This window comes from Perissodus microlepis, chromosome 7, assembly GCF_051167445.1.
Source record: "Perissodus microlepis isolate ML-2025 ecotype Zambia chromosome 7, ASM5116744v1, whole genome shotgun sequence".
In the NCBI taxonomy this organism is placed as follows: Eukaryota; Metazoa; Chordata; class Actinopteri; order Cichliformes; family Cichlidae; genus Perissodus; species Perissodus microlepis.
The window spans coordinates 32,658,247-32,672,706 of NC_140467.1; the positions used below are offsets into that span (position 1 = coordinate 32,658,247).

Sequence of the window (14,460 nt, forward strand, 5' to 3'; positions counted from 1 at the left end):
AAAAAACTGCCTTCTTTCTAATGGCTAGCAGGATTGCGAAGAGAAGAACAGACATCTTTGAGAAAATGTAATACTCACTTTAATGCTTCATGATGACTTCACCTCTACGGTGCAACACATCTGTCCAGCAGAGAATGATCTGTTATCAGTATATTTGAACTCTGCACTCACACAACATTTAACACCAACCGAAACACATTATTGCACGGCATTATTTACTACCTTTCACACTGTTATACTACTGCACTTTAATGTTGTCTAATATGTGCAATTCTGCTTTTAGTGAGACATTTTGTTCTGTTTTCAACTTGTTTGTTTTCCTAAGTCTCTTTTCAAAAAAACTCCTTTAAACCTGCTATTGGGTAACTTTTTGTTTTAATGCTTTAGCACATTGTTTTTGTAAAATTTTACTTTAATTTACACTTATTTAACTTTATTGTACTTGTGTCAATTTCAGGTTTTTACCTTATTAGGATATTTGTTAGATACATGTTAGATATTTGAGATATATGCCATTCTACTTATTTAAACCATTTGTTATGTTTCTCATGTGTATCTTAATTTTCTATCAGCTGTGGCAGAAGAATTCTCAAGTACAGGATAAATGCAGTTTTTTGTATCTTTATCTAATAACAACAAATGCCTACTTCTCACCAATGGATACAGCAGTAGCAGACCACACTGGGTACCACTCCTGACAGGAAGAACAGGAAACTAAGGCTACACCAGAGTCCTGACTTCTGCTGCAGTATTCAGATGGCAGGGTCAGAATTTGACGTAAACAACATGAAAGCATGGATCCATTCTGCCTTGTATCAGTGGTTCAGGTTGCTCGTGGCATGGCTCCAGCAAGTCCCAGTTCCAGCTAGCACACCTGTCTCCCATCTACTCATTTCCCAGGATTCAAAAGGCCAGATGAAACTTCCACTCTCTGCCAGATTGTTGTCACCTTTGTTCCGCTAATCGCTGTGAGCTATTTACTTTAGTATTTTCTGTGATTTGACTTCTCCTTCTCGTCTTCTCTCCTAGTACTCTTTCCAGTGTGTTCTCTGGATACATCTGGAACAGAATCTGCAAACCAAGATAGTCCTTGTGTAGTAGAAGGATTCAAAATATGAAAGAATAATCTCAAGTTGATACTCAACTGGAAACAGCACTAAACTCCTCTCTCCCTCCAGCAGTCCTCCAGCGTTCCCCTGCTTGGTTCCTGTCTTATAATATTCATCAGAGTGAAACTTAGTCCTGAGTACATTTACACACCACAGCCTACCTGAGTATTGTTGTTCACCATTTGTATCCTTTTATGGCCACAGGGTACCCCTCATCTGGCTGGCACCAGCAATGAATGAATGAAGAGGCCCGAGAGCAGACCCAGGAGACGCTGGAGAGACTGAGTCTTTCAGATGGCTTGAGAGCACCCGAGTAGATCTTAGTGGATTATTCTGTCTGATCCCCCCACCACACACACACACACACACACACACACACACACACACACACACACATAGTAGGTGGAATTAAAACAATTTATGACCAACTACTGTTTTAAAAAACTGCTCAGGCTTTTGTATAACAGTTTCCAGATGTTTCTCCCCACAGTCATGTGTAAAGCAAAACACCTTCCCATAAAACATTTATCTGCATTACGTACTCTTAAGGGGTATGAAAATGCCAAAAGTCTACCCTTGTAATTTGTCATAATTTCAAAGGGCATGACTTTTGTACATTTAAAGCCAAGGACTTGAAGTATTATGTCATATATTTTATGGATGCACACTGTGGTCGGTATTTAAAGCTACAGGAAATAGTTTATTTAGTACAGTCTGCTAAACTTCTCCTACTGTGGAGATCTTTATGTCAAGAACTCCTCAAATAATCTAAAAATCATTACAAAAGTGTAGTCAGTGACCAGATATGGAAGGTTTTACCCCTTTAATATTTCAAACGGTGCCCTGAATAGCTTATTATAGTTTCTAATGTACCACAGTTTTCTAATTTGTAGCCAGTCACTTTGTCAGAGCTAGCATTGCATTTCTCACATGCTACATTTCTGCTTATGCCTTCAGCCTAATTGTTTTTCCAACCAGAAGCTTATTCCCAAATACCAAAAAGGTGCAGATATTCCCAGAAACACATCCTTCTTTCTGCTGACTCACTCTCTATTTTGTGAGGAATGTTCTGCTGTTGTGACCCACAACAATCAACCAGCAAAAAGTCTTTTCAGAGCGCTGCAAGTCTGACTCACAAGTTTCCACTTAAATGACACTTGCATTTTGAAATAATTCACACTGTGAACATGCATGATCTCCCACACAAACATATTAATGTTCTCCACTGACAATGTTTTAAGCAAGTTATGGTTAACCCTGTGTGGTCTAATGATGGATTTGGTTACATTGCTTACAGTTCCTACAGACCCCTTTCTGATTTCTAATTTTTCTGCATATTTTTCACACTTAACGTTTCAGATCATGAAATTGATTTAATATTAGTCAAAGATAACCTGACTAAATACAAAATGCAGTTTGTAATAGATGATCTCATTCAATAAGGGGGAAAAACCATCCAACCCTATCTGCCCTCTGTGATCTACCTATGTAACCCCGTATGACCCATTAATTCATGAAATAACTGTGATTAACCACTTTTTATTTTTGGAAAGCTGATAACTGCCAGACCTGTTGAATCAAGAAATCACTTAAATAGAACCTGTCTGATAAAGTGAAGCCTAAAAAAAAAGACCTCAAAAAGGAGCAAAGAAGCAGCCAAGGAACAAAGTCATTGACGTCTATCAGCCTGCAAAGAGTTACAAAGCAAAAAACTTTGTAAAGCTTTAAGACTCGAGCAAACCAAGGTGTGAGCAATTATCTGGAGAGACTGGGCTAAAATGGCATCAATAGAGACTTCCAAGGAGAAAGACACTGCTGACCAAAAAGAACACAAAAGGAGGTCTCTCATTTGCCAGTAAACATCGTGATGAACTTTTGGGAAAACATTCTGTGGACTGACGAGACAAAAGCTGAACTTTTAACAAGGTTCAAGCCCTGTTACATCTGACATAACACTAACAGGGTATTTCATAAAAAGAATATCATAGTAATAGTCAAACATGGCGGTGGTACTGTTATGGTCTGGCTGTTTTGCCAGTTTAGGACTTGGACAACTTACTGTAATGGAACTGATGGAACTATGAATTCTGCTCTCTAACTTATGGTTTGCATTCTACAGTCCTCCAGAAAAATCCAACAGCACAAACAACAGCACAAGCAAGAGTGGCACACAGATGAGTTATTTGTGGCACTGACCCTGGTGACATTAAACAGCTGTGCAAAACTGTAGATTGGCAAATATGGACAATACCAACACGTTCTCACTTCCAAAGCATAACATTTTACACTAGGTGACAAATCGTCAGTATATTACGCTTCAGGGCACCCAACATGGTCCTAGATTAGGAGATCGGAAAAATGAGGAAACATGAGAACCGTTTGGATTGAATCTACACATGTATGTTCGTTTTACTTAAATCGCTTTGGAAAACACTATCTAATGTCATTAAAGTCCTGGTTAAGGTTAGGGATAAAGTTATGGATAGTGTTATGGATACGGTTAAGTTTAGGGCTGGAATACATGGCTGGGATGTGCATCACCGTGGTGGCATCATTCTACTGGATTTCATCCACAACCCGGCGCGTGGCAACACAGGAGGTCACCTTTCACGTTCCTTGGAACGCCTCGGGACTTGACAAAATCGTCACTATATTACGCCTCGGGAGTGATAATGGGCTGACAATACGCACCACCGAAAATCACCTTGAGGTCAAACAAGCATAGAGATCAGTTGGTGACTCCCTGACAATGACTGGTGATTAGGTGAAAATATGTATATCCCCACATGTTTGGCAGTGGTTTCTCAAGGTTTCTGGTTCTCCTTGGCTGAAATTGTTTACAAAGTAGGTGCTATATTGAAAAACCTCCAAGTGATTGCCAACATGAAATAGTTTTAATTCATGTTGTTTCCCAGCAGCCAGAGCCTGATCTTTAACAGGCAAAAAAGACAGTTATGAGCTGGTAGGCTTGTAAAATTCTAGCCTCCATTTCCACCTGGTTTTGAAATTTGCTATGTGTTGTCACTTTGTGTTCAAACTTAAGCACTAAGAGAAAAGATGCCCTTGTTAGTGTAGTGTCTGTATCATTTTCCCAGCAACTGCAATTAACTTCCAATAACTACTCTGAACTGGTCAAGGAATACTCCTTTTCCCATGTAGGGAACCAGTGTTTCCCAGATTGGCACAGACTGGTCTTAGACAAGTGTCAGCCAGGCCAGACAAGTTAATGTCATTAAACTAAATAAACTGAAGTTCTGGCAAAGATTTAAAGTTGCATATTAGAGGGGCTTTTTTAATGATTGTTGGATACATTACAAAAGTCAATTAAAGTTTTCTCCACTATGACCCTTGAGTAACATTATCAACCCCCAAAGTCAATATTTAATAATAATAATTAGGTAATATTTTACTATCTCCTTTGTATGTTAAACAGTTTCTTCTGGATTTTTTCCCCATATCATTAACAAATTATTCCTTCCACAGATTTTCAGCATGATTCAGTTTGAATGGACTTTATTGCTGCTGATTGACTCAAAAATATATACACTTAGGATTTCTAGTCTAGACACTCCAGTCATTTAAATAATTACGTACTGATGACAGCACATTCTTGAAAATTGTAGGTCAAATAACCCACATTTGCTGTTGCACAACTGTTTCACAACAACAGGACTTGCTGCTGACCCATAAGGTTTAATCTGTTTATTGTCTCATGCTGTTTTTCCTGTGATCGAATCTTCTTCTTTAGTATTTTCTCAAACATGGACCACAACTGCTGTATAATCACCCAAACCATCTGCATTGAAAAATTAGGAATCCTGACTCCAACATTTTGCAATTTGTTAGTTGAGGGCAGATGTGCAGCATGTACCTGCAATGCTCTGGCATTATTATGGTGCACACCTTACCTCTTGTGGAAGATGAGCTCCTATACCCAAGAGCATACATTGATTCTGCAGGCAGCCAGCCAATAACCCACGTAAGGCTGCAGTCATTTACTAGTATCCAGGACGTGAGGTAACAAGCTCTTCTGTGAAAATCTGCATGTAATTTTATAAGGAAGGGGAATTGCCTAGGGATTTGTGACTTGACCAAGCAAGTCACTGGAATTAACAAAGGATTTCCTCCCATTGCAGATGTTTTACTGCAACTCCTTAGTTACTTGAATTCCAGGAAAGACCTTTGAAGAAAAGAAGGTTACCAATTTTCACACTCAGTGTGACCCAGTGTTTTACTTCATGTTTGACTGAACTTCATTTTCACTTGGTGACAGTGGAGTGGAAGAGCCACCTATTAACAGGAAAAGAGCCAAATAGTGGCTCTGTATTTGGCTATAATACTTTAGCCAATTAGTGCTGCTCCGGTTAAAACCCTGGATGCTGAGTTTGAGTGTGTTTAACTTTTAAGTTACATATATCACATATTTCAGACTAAATCTCAGCACCCACATTCAGCTTGTTGTTTTTTTTATGTGGTCAGCCTAATTAAATAATACTTTAAGCTGCTTTCTAAGTCCTCCTGATGCCAAACGGAGCACATGTGAGAATGTCCAAGATTTATATCAAGTCAGAAGATGGCGTGTATCCCTTCTCACAATGAAGCCTTTGCCAAAGCCAAAGAGAGGATTTTCAGAGGTGAGAATGTTTCTGACACGGTGCTTTAAAGATGTAACATTTTGGCAAACTTGCAGGCGATGAATTTAGCTTATTACAAACACTGGAAAGTCCCAACGATAAACTTAACTGCAACCATCAACCGGTCATAGCAGATGGCTGCCCCTCTCTGAGTCTGGTTCTGCTCCCACTTAAAGGGAGTTCTTCCTCCTCACTGTGACCAACTGCTTACTCATTGGGCTAAATCACTGGGCTTCTTCTTCTGGTATTGTAAGGCCTTTACCTTATAATATGAAGGTAAAGATCCTACAATTGAGATGACTCTTTTGTGAACTGGTGATGACATTTACCTAGCTGAATATCCATCTACATACACAGAGTATTATCTGGAAATTTTGGAAAGAATTTATGTTTATCTGCCTGTATATTCAGTCTCATTTGTTGCACGATGAGCTTAACAGCTGTGGACTGTTGCAGTTATCGCCTCTCTATCCTTGACGCATTATAACCTTGTGACACAATCCAGTCTTGCATCCAAAGTTTGAGACTGCTTTAAGTTTGTTCTCCTGGATAAAAGAAACCTATTTTTTTTTAAAGACAAATTTCTTCTTGCTGGAATCTGATTGTGAGGTTACACCTCTCACATTATACAACATTTTTTCAAACAAGACTAGACATAGAGAAAAGACAGTCAGTCAGTGGTTATTGAAAATTGAAAAGTCTGACAGATATGAATAAATCTGAACAAAAAACTTTAACCTTCACCATCTCAGTTTAAACAGTTAAAAAACATATAAAAGACATAAAGTAGAATTAAATCATTTTTATTTTCAGCTCTCCAGTGATTTTTCTATAGATACACACATTTTTGGATTAGTTTGCAACTGAGTGTGAGGTCACTTGACAGCTATCCTCTCTTTGGACTCCTTGAGGAGAAGAGCAAACTGTCCTACACCTCCCAGCATGGCCGATACACTCGTCCCACCATGCACCTCATGGTGTCCCTCCTGTGGATGGGGATGGTCAGGTCCTGTCCGACATCTTTCTGCTCGACGACATGGTTGTTTTCGTCGACTCTCCGCTTGTAGAGGGGTAGCCCGTTGTGCAGCACCCACAGGTCCCTCCACAGGTTTGCATCAGCGGCAATGACGATTACCTTCGGAGCTCTGGATTTGGTCATGGAGGACAGCTCTGCATCGCCTAGGCTGTTTTCCGTGGCCTCATCGTTCAGCAGGGAGGTAAAAGCATCCTGCTCCAAGGAGCCGTCTTCAGCCTTGGCCATGGGTAATGCCACTGTCAGAGCGTAGCACTTGAAAAAGAGCGCTACAGCAAAGATGATGGACAGGCGCGACTGCCTCATGGTGAAGATCTTCCAAAAGGTGTACGGTGTTGGCTCGGGTGGATGAGTGTCTTTCCTGAAGCCTTGCCTCGCTGTCTGGCTTGCAATCATACCACTGGGCTTTTATACCATTTTGGACACACTGAATTGGCCACGTTGCATAGTTTGCCATCACAACTTCTCCTGTTGGGTTCCGGAAATTAGTCACAAGCATTAAAAGACAGTTGTGTGGAACTCTTGCAGTGTTCGAGTATGTTGTTTTCATTAAAAAATTAATTAAAATCTCCAATGTAGTGGCGTATATTAGACACATAACAATGAAACAGCAGGAATTCTTTGAACAGGTAACACATAAGAAAAACTAATCCAAAATTACTGCCCTTTAAAACAACAAGGATGGATTACCCACCCGTTAAGCTCTTGTGCTCTCAGAAACTTGATGTTCTCTCATGGCATTGTCACAGTGCTGTTCAATAAGAGATTTAACCTTGGATTAGTGCAGATAAGACAACCGAATGATTCTGAAGTGTTTGTGTCTTCGTGGCAGCAGCTCTTTGTTGGCGAAAGAAGAAAAAAAGTTAGTTTTTTGGAGAATATACAAGACATCTGCTCCAAAGGCCCAGAGGTGGAAGCTCAACTGCCATGTGATTATAACCCAGCCTAATTATGGTTTCCAGATGGGTGCTGCAGGAAGGCTGCGCACCTGAACCTGCATAAGATGTGAAATTAATTAATGTAATTTATGCTGGTGGCATTTGAGTGAGATCAAACCTGGTGAGAAAATGACAAAGTTTTAATTTGTTGTGTCATCTACAGTTGTACGATTAAGCTAAGATCCTCAGAGCAAATGCTGTTTATGTATATATTTGGTTTTTCTATCAAAAATTGGTGAAATTCGAGGATTTGTTATGTCGGGAGTCGGGACAGCATCGAAAGTCATGTTAACGATATATGATTGTGATTAGAAAATAACTGAAGAACAATAAAGAAAAAAATTGGAAAAAATTGAATAAAACTAAAAGTTTAAATGACTCCTTGGCTTTAAAATCCAAGAGCATTTGGTGCGGATCAAATAATCTTGTATTCAGATGGAGATGGGAGATAGATTTTTAAACTACCAGTTTCCTGGCACTGTACTATAGGTACGATTCTGACTGACATCTAATTACAGGTAGAAAAAGGATGTCTGCTTTTAAATAATCAAAAGATGTCTTCCAGACACAGGACTGGTTAGCGAACTGTTCAACTCTAGCCTTTACCAGAACACATTTGATATTTTACTGACATCAGTTGGCTAGACACATACTTTCATGTCTTTTTTTAAAAGTACGCTTATTTTAGTATTGGTAATGGGCAGCGATTCAGATGGGAAGTGCTGTGAGCCATTTCTTACTGAAAACCATGCCTGTGGTTTTGAAAAAGTCTGACATCTGAGAATTATCTACACCCTGTTTTTATTGCCATGTGAACGGCCTTAGAGGTTTACTGGAGACAGACAGTTTACCTTATCTTACATTCCTAGATGACTGATATTCATATATTTAACTGATGGGATGGGTGGAGCTTTTCCTATGCCGTTGGCTTTAACGGTACAAATGGGCCTATCACTATTTTTAAATGAAAACCACATGGATCTGTAAGACAGAGGTGTTTTAAGAATACAGAAAATAATAGCTGTGTTATCCCTAAAGATAATACTTTTCTGCTAACACTTCAAATCCACAAGGTCAACCTGCCAGTAAGAGGAGTATTTAATAATAAAAGTCGTATAATCGCTCACCTTTAACATACTCAGAATAGTTTCCGATTTATGCATGCTCACCTTAACTGCAGACACATTGTGGATTTATCATGTAGTGGCTACAGAAGTGTTAGAAAACACTTATCTGATTCATCTTCTGGAAAAACAGTGTATTGTATGTATGTATAACAAAGATTTTTGGTGTTTGAGGAATATAGTGCCCTGATCCTGGGGTTCTCATGTTGAGTTTTGGATTTGTGTTTATTATTTTTGAGCCTTTTATTCCTGTTTTACATGATTATTCTTTTGTTTTGGTTTTATCATTACAGTTCCCCCCCAGTGTCTCCCTGTCTGTGTCGTCCCTGCATGCTCATTCTCTCTCTGTTATTACGTTTAAAGTCATGCCTTTTTTGTTATTTATCTTTTATTTTTTATTATTTTTTGAGTCTCATTTCCAAATCAATTCCCACCTCATTAGATAAACCTTAGTAACAAGTTGGACCCCTTTTGCCTTAAGAACTGTCTTAATTCTTCATGACATAATTCAGCAAGGTGCTGGACATATTCCTCAAAGATTTTGGTCCATATTGACATGATACCATCACACAGTTGCCACAGATTTGTTTCCAGCTGATCCATGATGTGAATCTCCCATCCCAGCACGTCCCAAAGCTTTATTGCATAGAGATTTGGTGACTGTCTCACATTTCCATTAAAAGCTGTTGAACAGGTGTATCTGATAAAGTGTATGGATTCCTTTCTTCTGTTCTTCTGTTCTTCTGCTCTATTGGTGCGACTGGCAATGTTCCCTGGTGTGCAATCCTGTTTGTTCATTTTTTTTATTGTTGTTTTAATTTATTCCCTGGCTCTTATGTTCCTGGACCTCTGTTTTTTTTTTCACCTTCTGGCCTTTAATGTTTGCTATTTTGTATCAGCCACAGTTAAGACTCACTTTTTTGTTCTGGCATCCTGCATTTGTGTCCTCTCAGTGCCACTAAGATGCCCCAGTGGTACCTTCTTTCAAGCCAAGACAAGTAGCACTACTTGGTTAAGTTCAAGGAAAGATTGTGGCCAAGGCAAACAAATGTTGCTCGTGTTACTGTTTAGGCAGTTATCCATTTAATTACAGTGGGTAGCCAAAAAGAACCAAAAAAAAAAATTTAAGATGATCAAATTTGAGGTTTTATAAGCAATTAAATCTCTGCAACTGCTAAGTTAGAGAAAGGAAACACTAGCTGCTGGATGGAGATATAACGTTAATCCTGCTCCCTTGTGTTCACATTACACAACCAAATACTCTCACCATCATTTGCTCAGATGGTTTGTCCGCACTGACTATATGCATACACGTAAAGTGAACGAGAAAGGACAGGTTTGCTCTGGGCCATGTGAACTGACGCATCATAAATTTGGAAATATAAAAGCAGGGCCTGGAATAAATAACAAAAGCTCTGAATGTGTGTGTGTGTGTGTGTGTGTGTGTGTTTTGAGTCATGAATTTTGCTTTAGGTCAGACATTCCCAGGATAATACTGTACCTCCTCTCTCCAGTAAACAACTGTAGATTACACTGGATCATGTGAATGTTGCATCATGTCACACTAACCACCCAAACCACACATCTGCCTGGACAACAGTAATAATACTTGCTGATCGCTAGCAACATGTCATCAAATGAGCACCTACTTTTTTTCTTCTTTTAGCTAATATGTTCCAACTGAAATGACTTAAAAATAGAACGGTTTTGCTTAACACGAAAGTACTTCAATAAATGCCAGTTTTGTGGCTTTTTCAGGCAACTCTGATTTCATGAAAACCTGCATGGACTGCATCTGGCATTTGTGTGGTTAATTATCATCAGCTGAGTGGCTCCAGTTCAGCGGTGGGCAGCATTTTTCCTCAGAAGGCCAGATTGACTATTATACAGAGAGCAAAGCGCTACACACTGAAAAGCCAAACAGAAACACACACAAAGTTGAAATAGAACATGGATCACTTTTAAGTAAGTCGGGAACTTTGCATCTGTCAGTCTGCTGTGCAATCAACCTAAATGGTTAATACATTTATATAATTCATGACTGCAGCAGTGAACATGACCAGAAGTCATGAACGTAAATTAAATCAGTTTCTGCTCTGCTCTGTGTACCTGAGTTAGACACCCCCGCATCACTTTAGCCTAATATTTATTTACTGACACATGCTCATTAAGTATATTTTGTGATTTATTTTTTCTGGGATCAGTTTACGATCAGCCCAGTTCCAACACTTTTATTCTGAAAGCTAACCAGTTAGCACAGAGCCTCCCTGCCTCATCTTTCCCCATCAGGAGGCTCATCGGGTTGCTGTTGTTGGACTCATCCATGAGTTTGACAGACTAGCGGGATTTATGTTCCAGCAGATGTGTCCGTCCGTGTGCACATTTCCATTTGGATGGAGAAGGATTTTTACCCACCACAAACATGTTCCCATGCAGTCGTCCAAAATCCCAACTGGGAATGTTGGAAGAAAACAAAAAACAAAGACAGGGCACCAAGGCTGCACAGCATACAAAACACCAGGACAAGGCCACAGTGTCATGAACCGAGGTTTTCACGAGAGCTGGACCCAAAAGCAGACTCAATTCACTTACTGAGAACTATTGACAAAACTTTATTTACAGAATGAAGGAGATCAAAACGAAGGCAAACAAGAGTGAACAGGAGCCGGTGGAAATGGGGACGGCCACGGGGAAGACTGTCCGCTGAGGTCACGATTTGAACCGCAGGTGTGCTGCAACAGAGGGAAAAGCGATTACTGGCAGGTAAGGGAGCAGATGACCAGAGTGAATATTATGGAGGTGCTGTTGGCTTACGTGCAGGTCCAGACTGAAGAGCTTTGGGGAGGGTTTCTGTGGGAGAATCCAGAGAGAGGAAATCTGCAGTGCAAGAGGGGAGGAATGGCTTACCAAGAGCGTCGGAGCAGGCAGGAGGACAAGCAGGTGAAGCGACAGGATGATGGTTTTCCTAGTAGGAGCAGATCACAGAGGTATAACAAAGGAGCCAGCGCTGGAGAGAGAGTTACCACAGGCGATGCGTCCAAGACGGGATAGTGTGGAGAGCTGTACACAAGGAAACAGAGTTAAGCACAAAAAGAGGGCGCGGTAAGAGTGGAGCGCAGATGTGGCCCAGCTACCACTGTGGGTGGCAGAATGAACTGGGGACGAGTAGCAGGCAGTGCTGGCTTAAGTAGTCCTCCTGTAATTGACAGCAGATGGAGCTCAGGTGTGATGCAGAGACTCCGCCCGGGCCAGTAGCCAGGGACCCATCCTGATAACAAATGAAAACCCCTCAGCTGCTCCCACGGATCATGACACACAAGGTAATTAACACACAAAATACCACACACGCACATGAATCCTGGAAATAATGTCAGCTACTTATGTAGTTTAACATCATAGGCTCCATGATGAATCTAATCTGGCCCTGAGGCTGTGGACTAGATCCAGCAGTACTGCTGCAAACTGCAGTTCAGGATGGACGAGCAGGAGTTCGTCCAAATGAAAACTCATTAAAGATGGCTGATATTTGCTTCATTAATTATTGTCCCATTGTTTCCTTCTTTCCACATATTTGACTTGGCACAGATTTTTTACACCAGATACTTGACAGATTATTTTTATTATGAATTAAATAAAGTTAAGGAGACCTTCTGAAATGTCTAAAAGTGCACTCCTCCATGTCATTTAATACTTTGTTCCTTGTGTTAATAAAATCAGCCAATCATTTTTATTTAAATTCCTGTAAAAGCTGAGTTAGGGAACATTTTCCGTGTTTGCCTTCATGTGGGACGGAGCAGATGTCTGCTCAAGGTGTTTTTATTCACAGACAGTGCTACACCTCAATGAATAGAAAAAGAAGAAGAAGAAAAAGAGAAGGGGGATTTCTAAAAGATGTGATGACCAGCTAAAACATAAGACCTTGGCTCAGGAGTAAAAAAGGGGGCACAAAAAAAGGGCAGTGGACATAACGCCATCTCCCTTAGGCACACAGTGGCGCGGCTCTTTATTATGGGCCCCATGGGCCACATGGCGCAGCCTGTAAGTGTTATTCCAGCTAGATAAACACAAGACACAGATCTGACAGTGTTGAATGTATTAACAGGGGCAAATTGAATTATGTTGTTGAAATTCCAGGGCGCTTCGCTCTGACAGCCATTTCTGAGGTCTGACCGATTGAAATCTCAGTTTTCGTTTGCTCACAGACAGGTTAAGGACTTCTGCACCGCAACATGCTCAGAGCACTTCCTTAACGGTGCCCATGAAATTTACAGAAACTGGTGAGGTTGGCTCTCACATCGAGGCAATAGCTGCTTATATAACAAATATTTAATTACTTTACTTGAGTAAGACAGTGGATGATGGGTCCTTCTACATATTTACCAGCAGATTTTACATAAATATTAGTCTGGATACATTCCTTTTCCTTGCCCTGTTGATTCATCTTTCCTTTACTTTTTACTTGTTCCCAATTTACCTTTTTATATCCGCACTGTGGGGGAAAATAACCCTTGCAGAGGGGTTGGGGAAGTTGTTGAGATTATCCACCTAAAATCATTCAGATTTTTTCGGTAGACCAGCAATAGCAGATGTGTTGTAGTCTTGGGTCACTGCACCTCTTTCTATAGTGTATTTTAACTGATTTATATGCTAATTGGTATGCTTTTTTTTTTTTATCTAGAGGAGTCATGTGTCATGCTTCTCTTAAAAGTTGCTTTTTCTTTAACCTTTTCCCCACCCCACCTCCCTGCACTCTTTTCTTTTACAGTGTTTTCATGTGTGCATTTTTAAATTAACCAAACTATGACCAAACCACGTAGACCCAGTTAATTAACACTGCTCATCTTCCCCCTAATGAGCTGAGGTCATAAAATGGTCTATTTCAGTTACAAGCTTATTTAAAAAAAAAATATATATATATATAAATACATTTTAAAAAGGTCCTATTCTACACATGTAAAAAGTTTAAATGGCCTTAAAATGAGTGCAGGGTGACTCAGATTCCAGAGAAGTCTATGAGATAATTACCCTCTTGCTCACACTTTTCCTGATGGGTTAATGGCCCTAGCTGCAAGCTTCGGGTATTTTTTAATACAGAATGAGGTTGACTTAAACCGTGTCTTGGCTGTTTGTGGAAGTAAAATACGTCCACGCATTTACACTCAGCCATTGTTGTGAGTGCGCACGCCAAGCAGCTGCGACACATTTATACAGCCGTATTTCGCACATGATTATGAAAGGCTGAGGAGAAAGTAGTTCCTTCCAATGTAGACAATCCGAATGATATAGTTTCTTTCCACTGTGTTCCTGTTAATGATAAACTACAAATTTACCCTAAATTACTAAAATATCGACATTTTAATATGAGAATCGATTCTAGAACATAAATTACTGGTATCGGAGGAATTGATATTTCAGTACTGATCCGCACATCACTTGCGATTACATAAAAGTCTGTGCAGTCCGTGAATTTAAATGTCTCAGCTTCAGCTACAAATCCAAACTGCATCATCAGCTCGGACTCTGTCTGTGCCACCGATATTTAGTAATGAGAGACAGGCTGTTTGTGGGTAGCTCGATCTATGTGCTGTAACTTCACTTTTAGATAGAGACAAGAGAAAAGGA

General features: G+C 40.0%; 1 protein-coding gene across 1 annotated transcript; it reads right to left on the reverse strand.

The window, feature by feature from the left end:
• Positions 1-6,530: 6,530 nt before the first annotated feature.
• pmchl (pro-melanin-concentrating hormone, like) lies at positions 6,531-7,154 on the reverse strand. The gene has a single exon (XM_084932575.1). The coding sequence runs from the start codon at positions 7,080-7,082 to the stop codon at positions 6,672-6,674; it is 411 nt and encodes a 136-aa protein (XP_084788701.1). The 5' UTR covers positions 7,083-7,154; the 3' UTR covers positions 6,531-6,671.
• Positions 7,155-14,460: the final 7,306 nt, after the last annotated feature.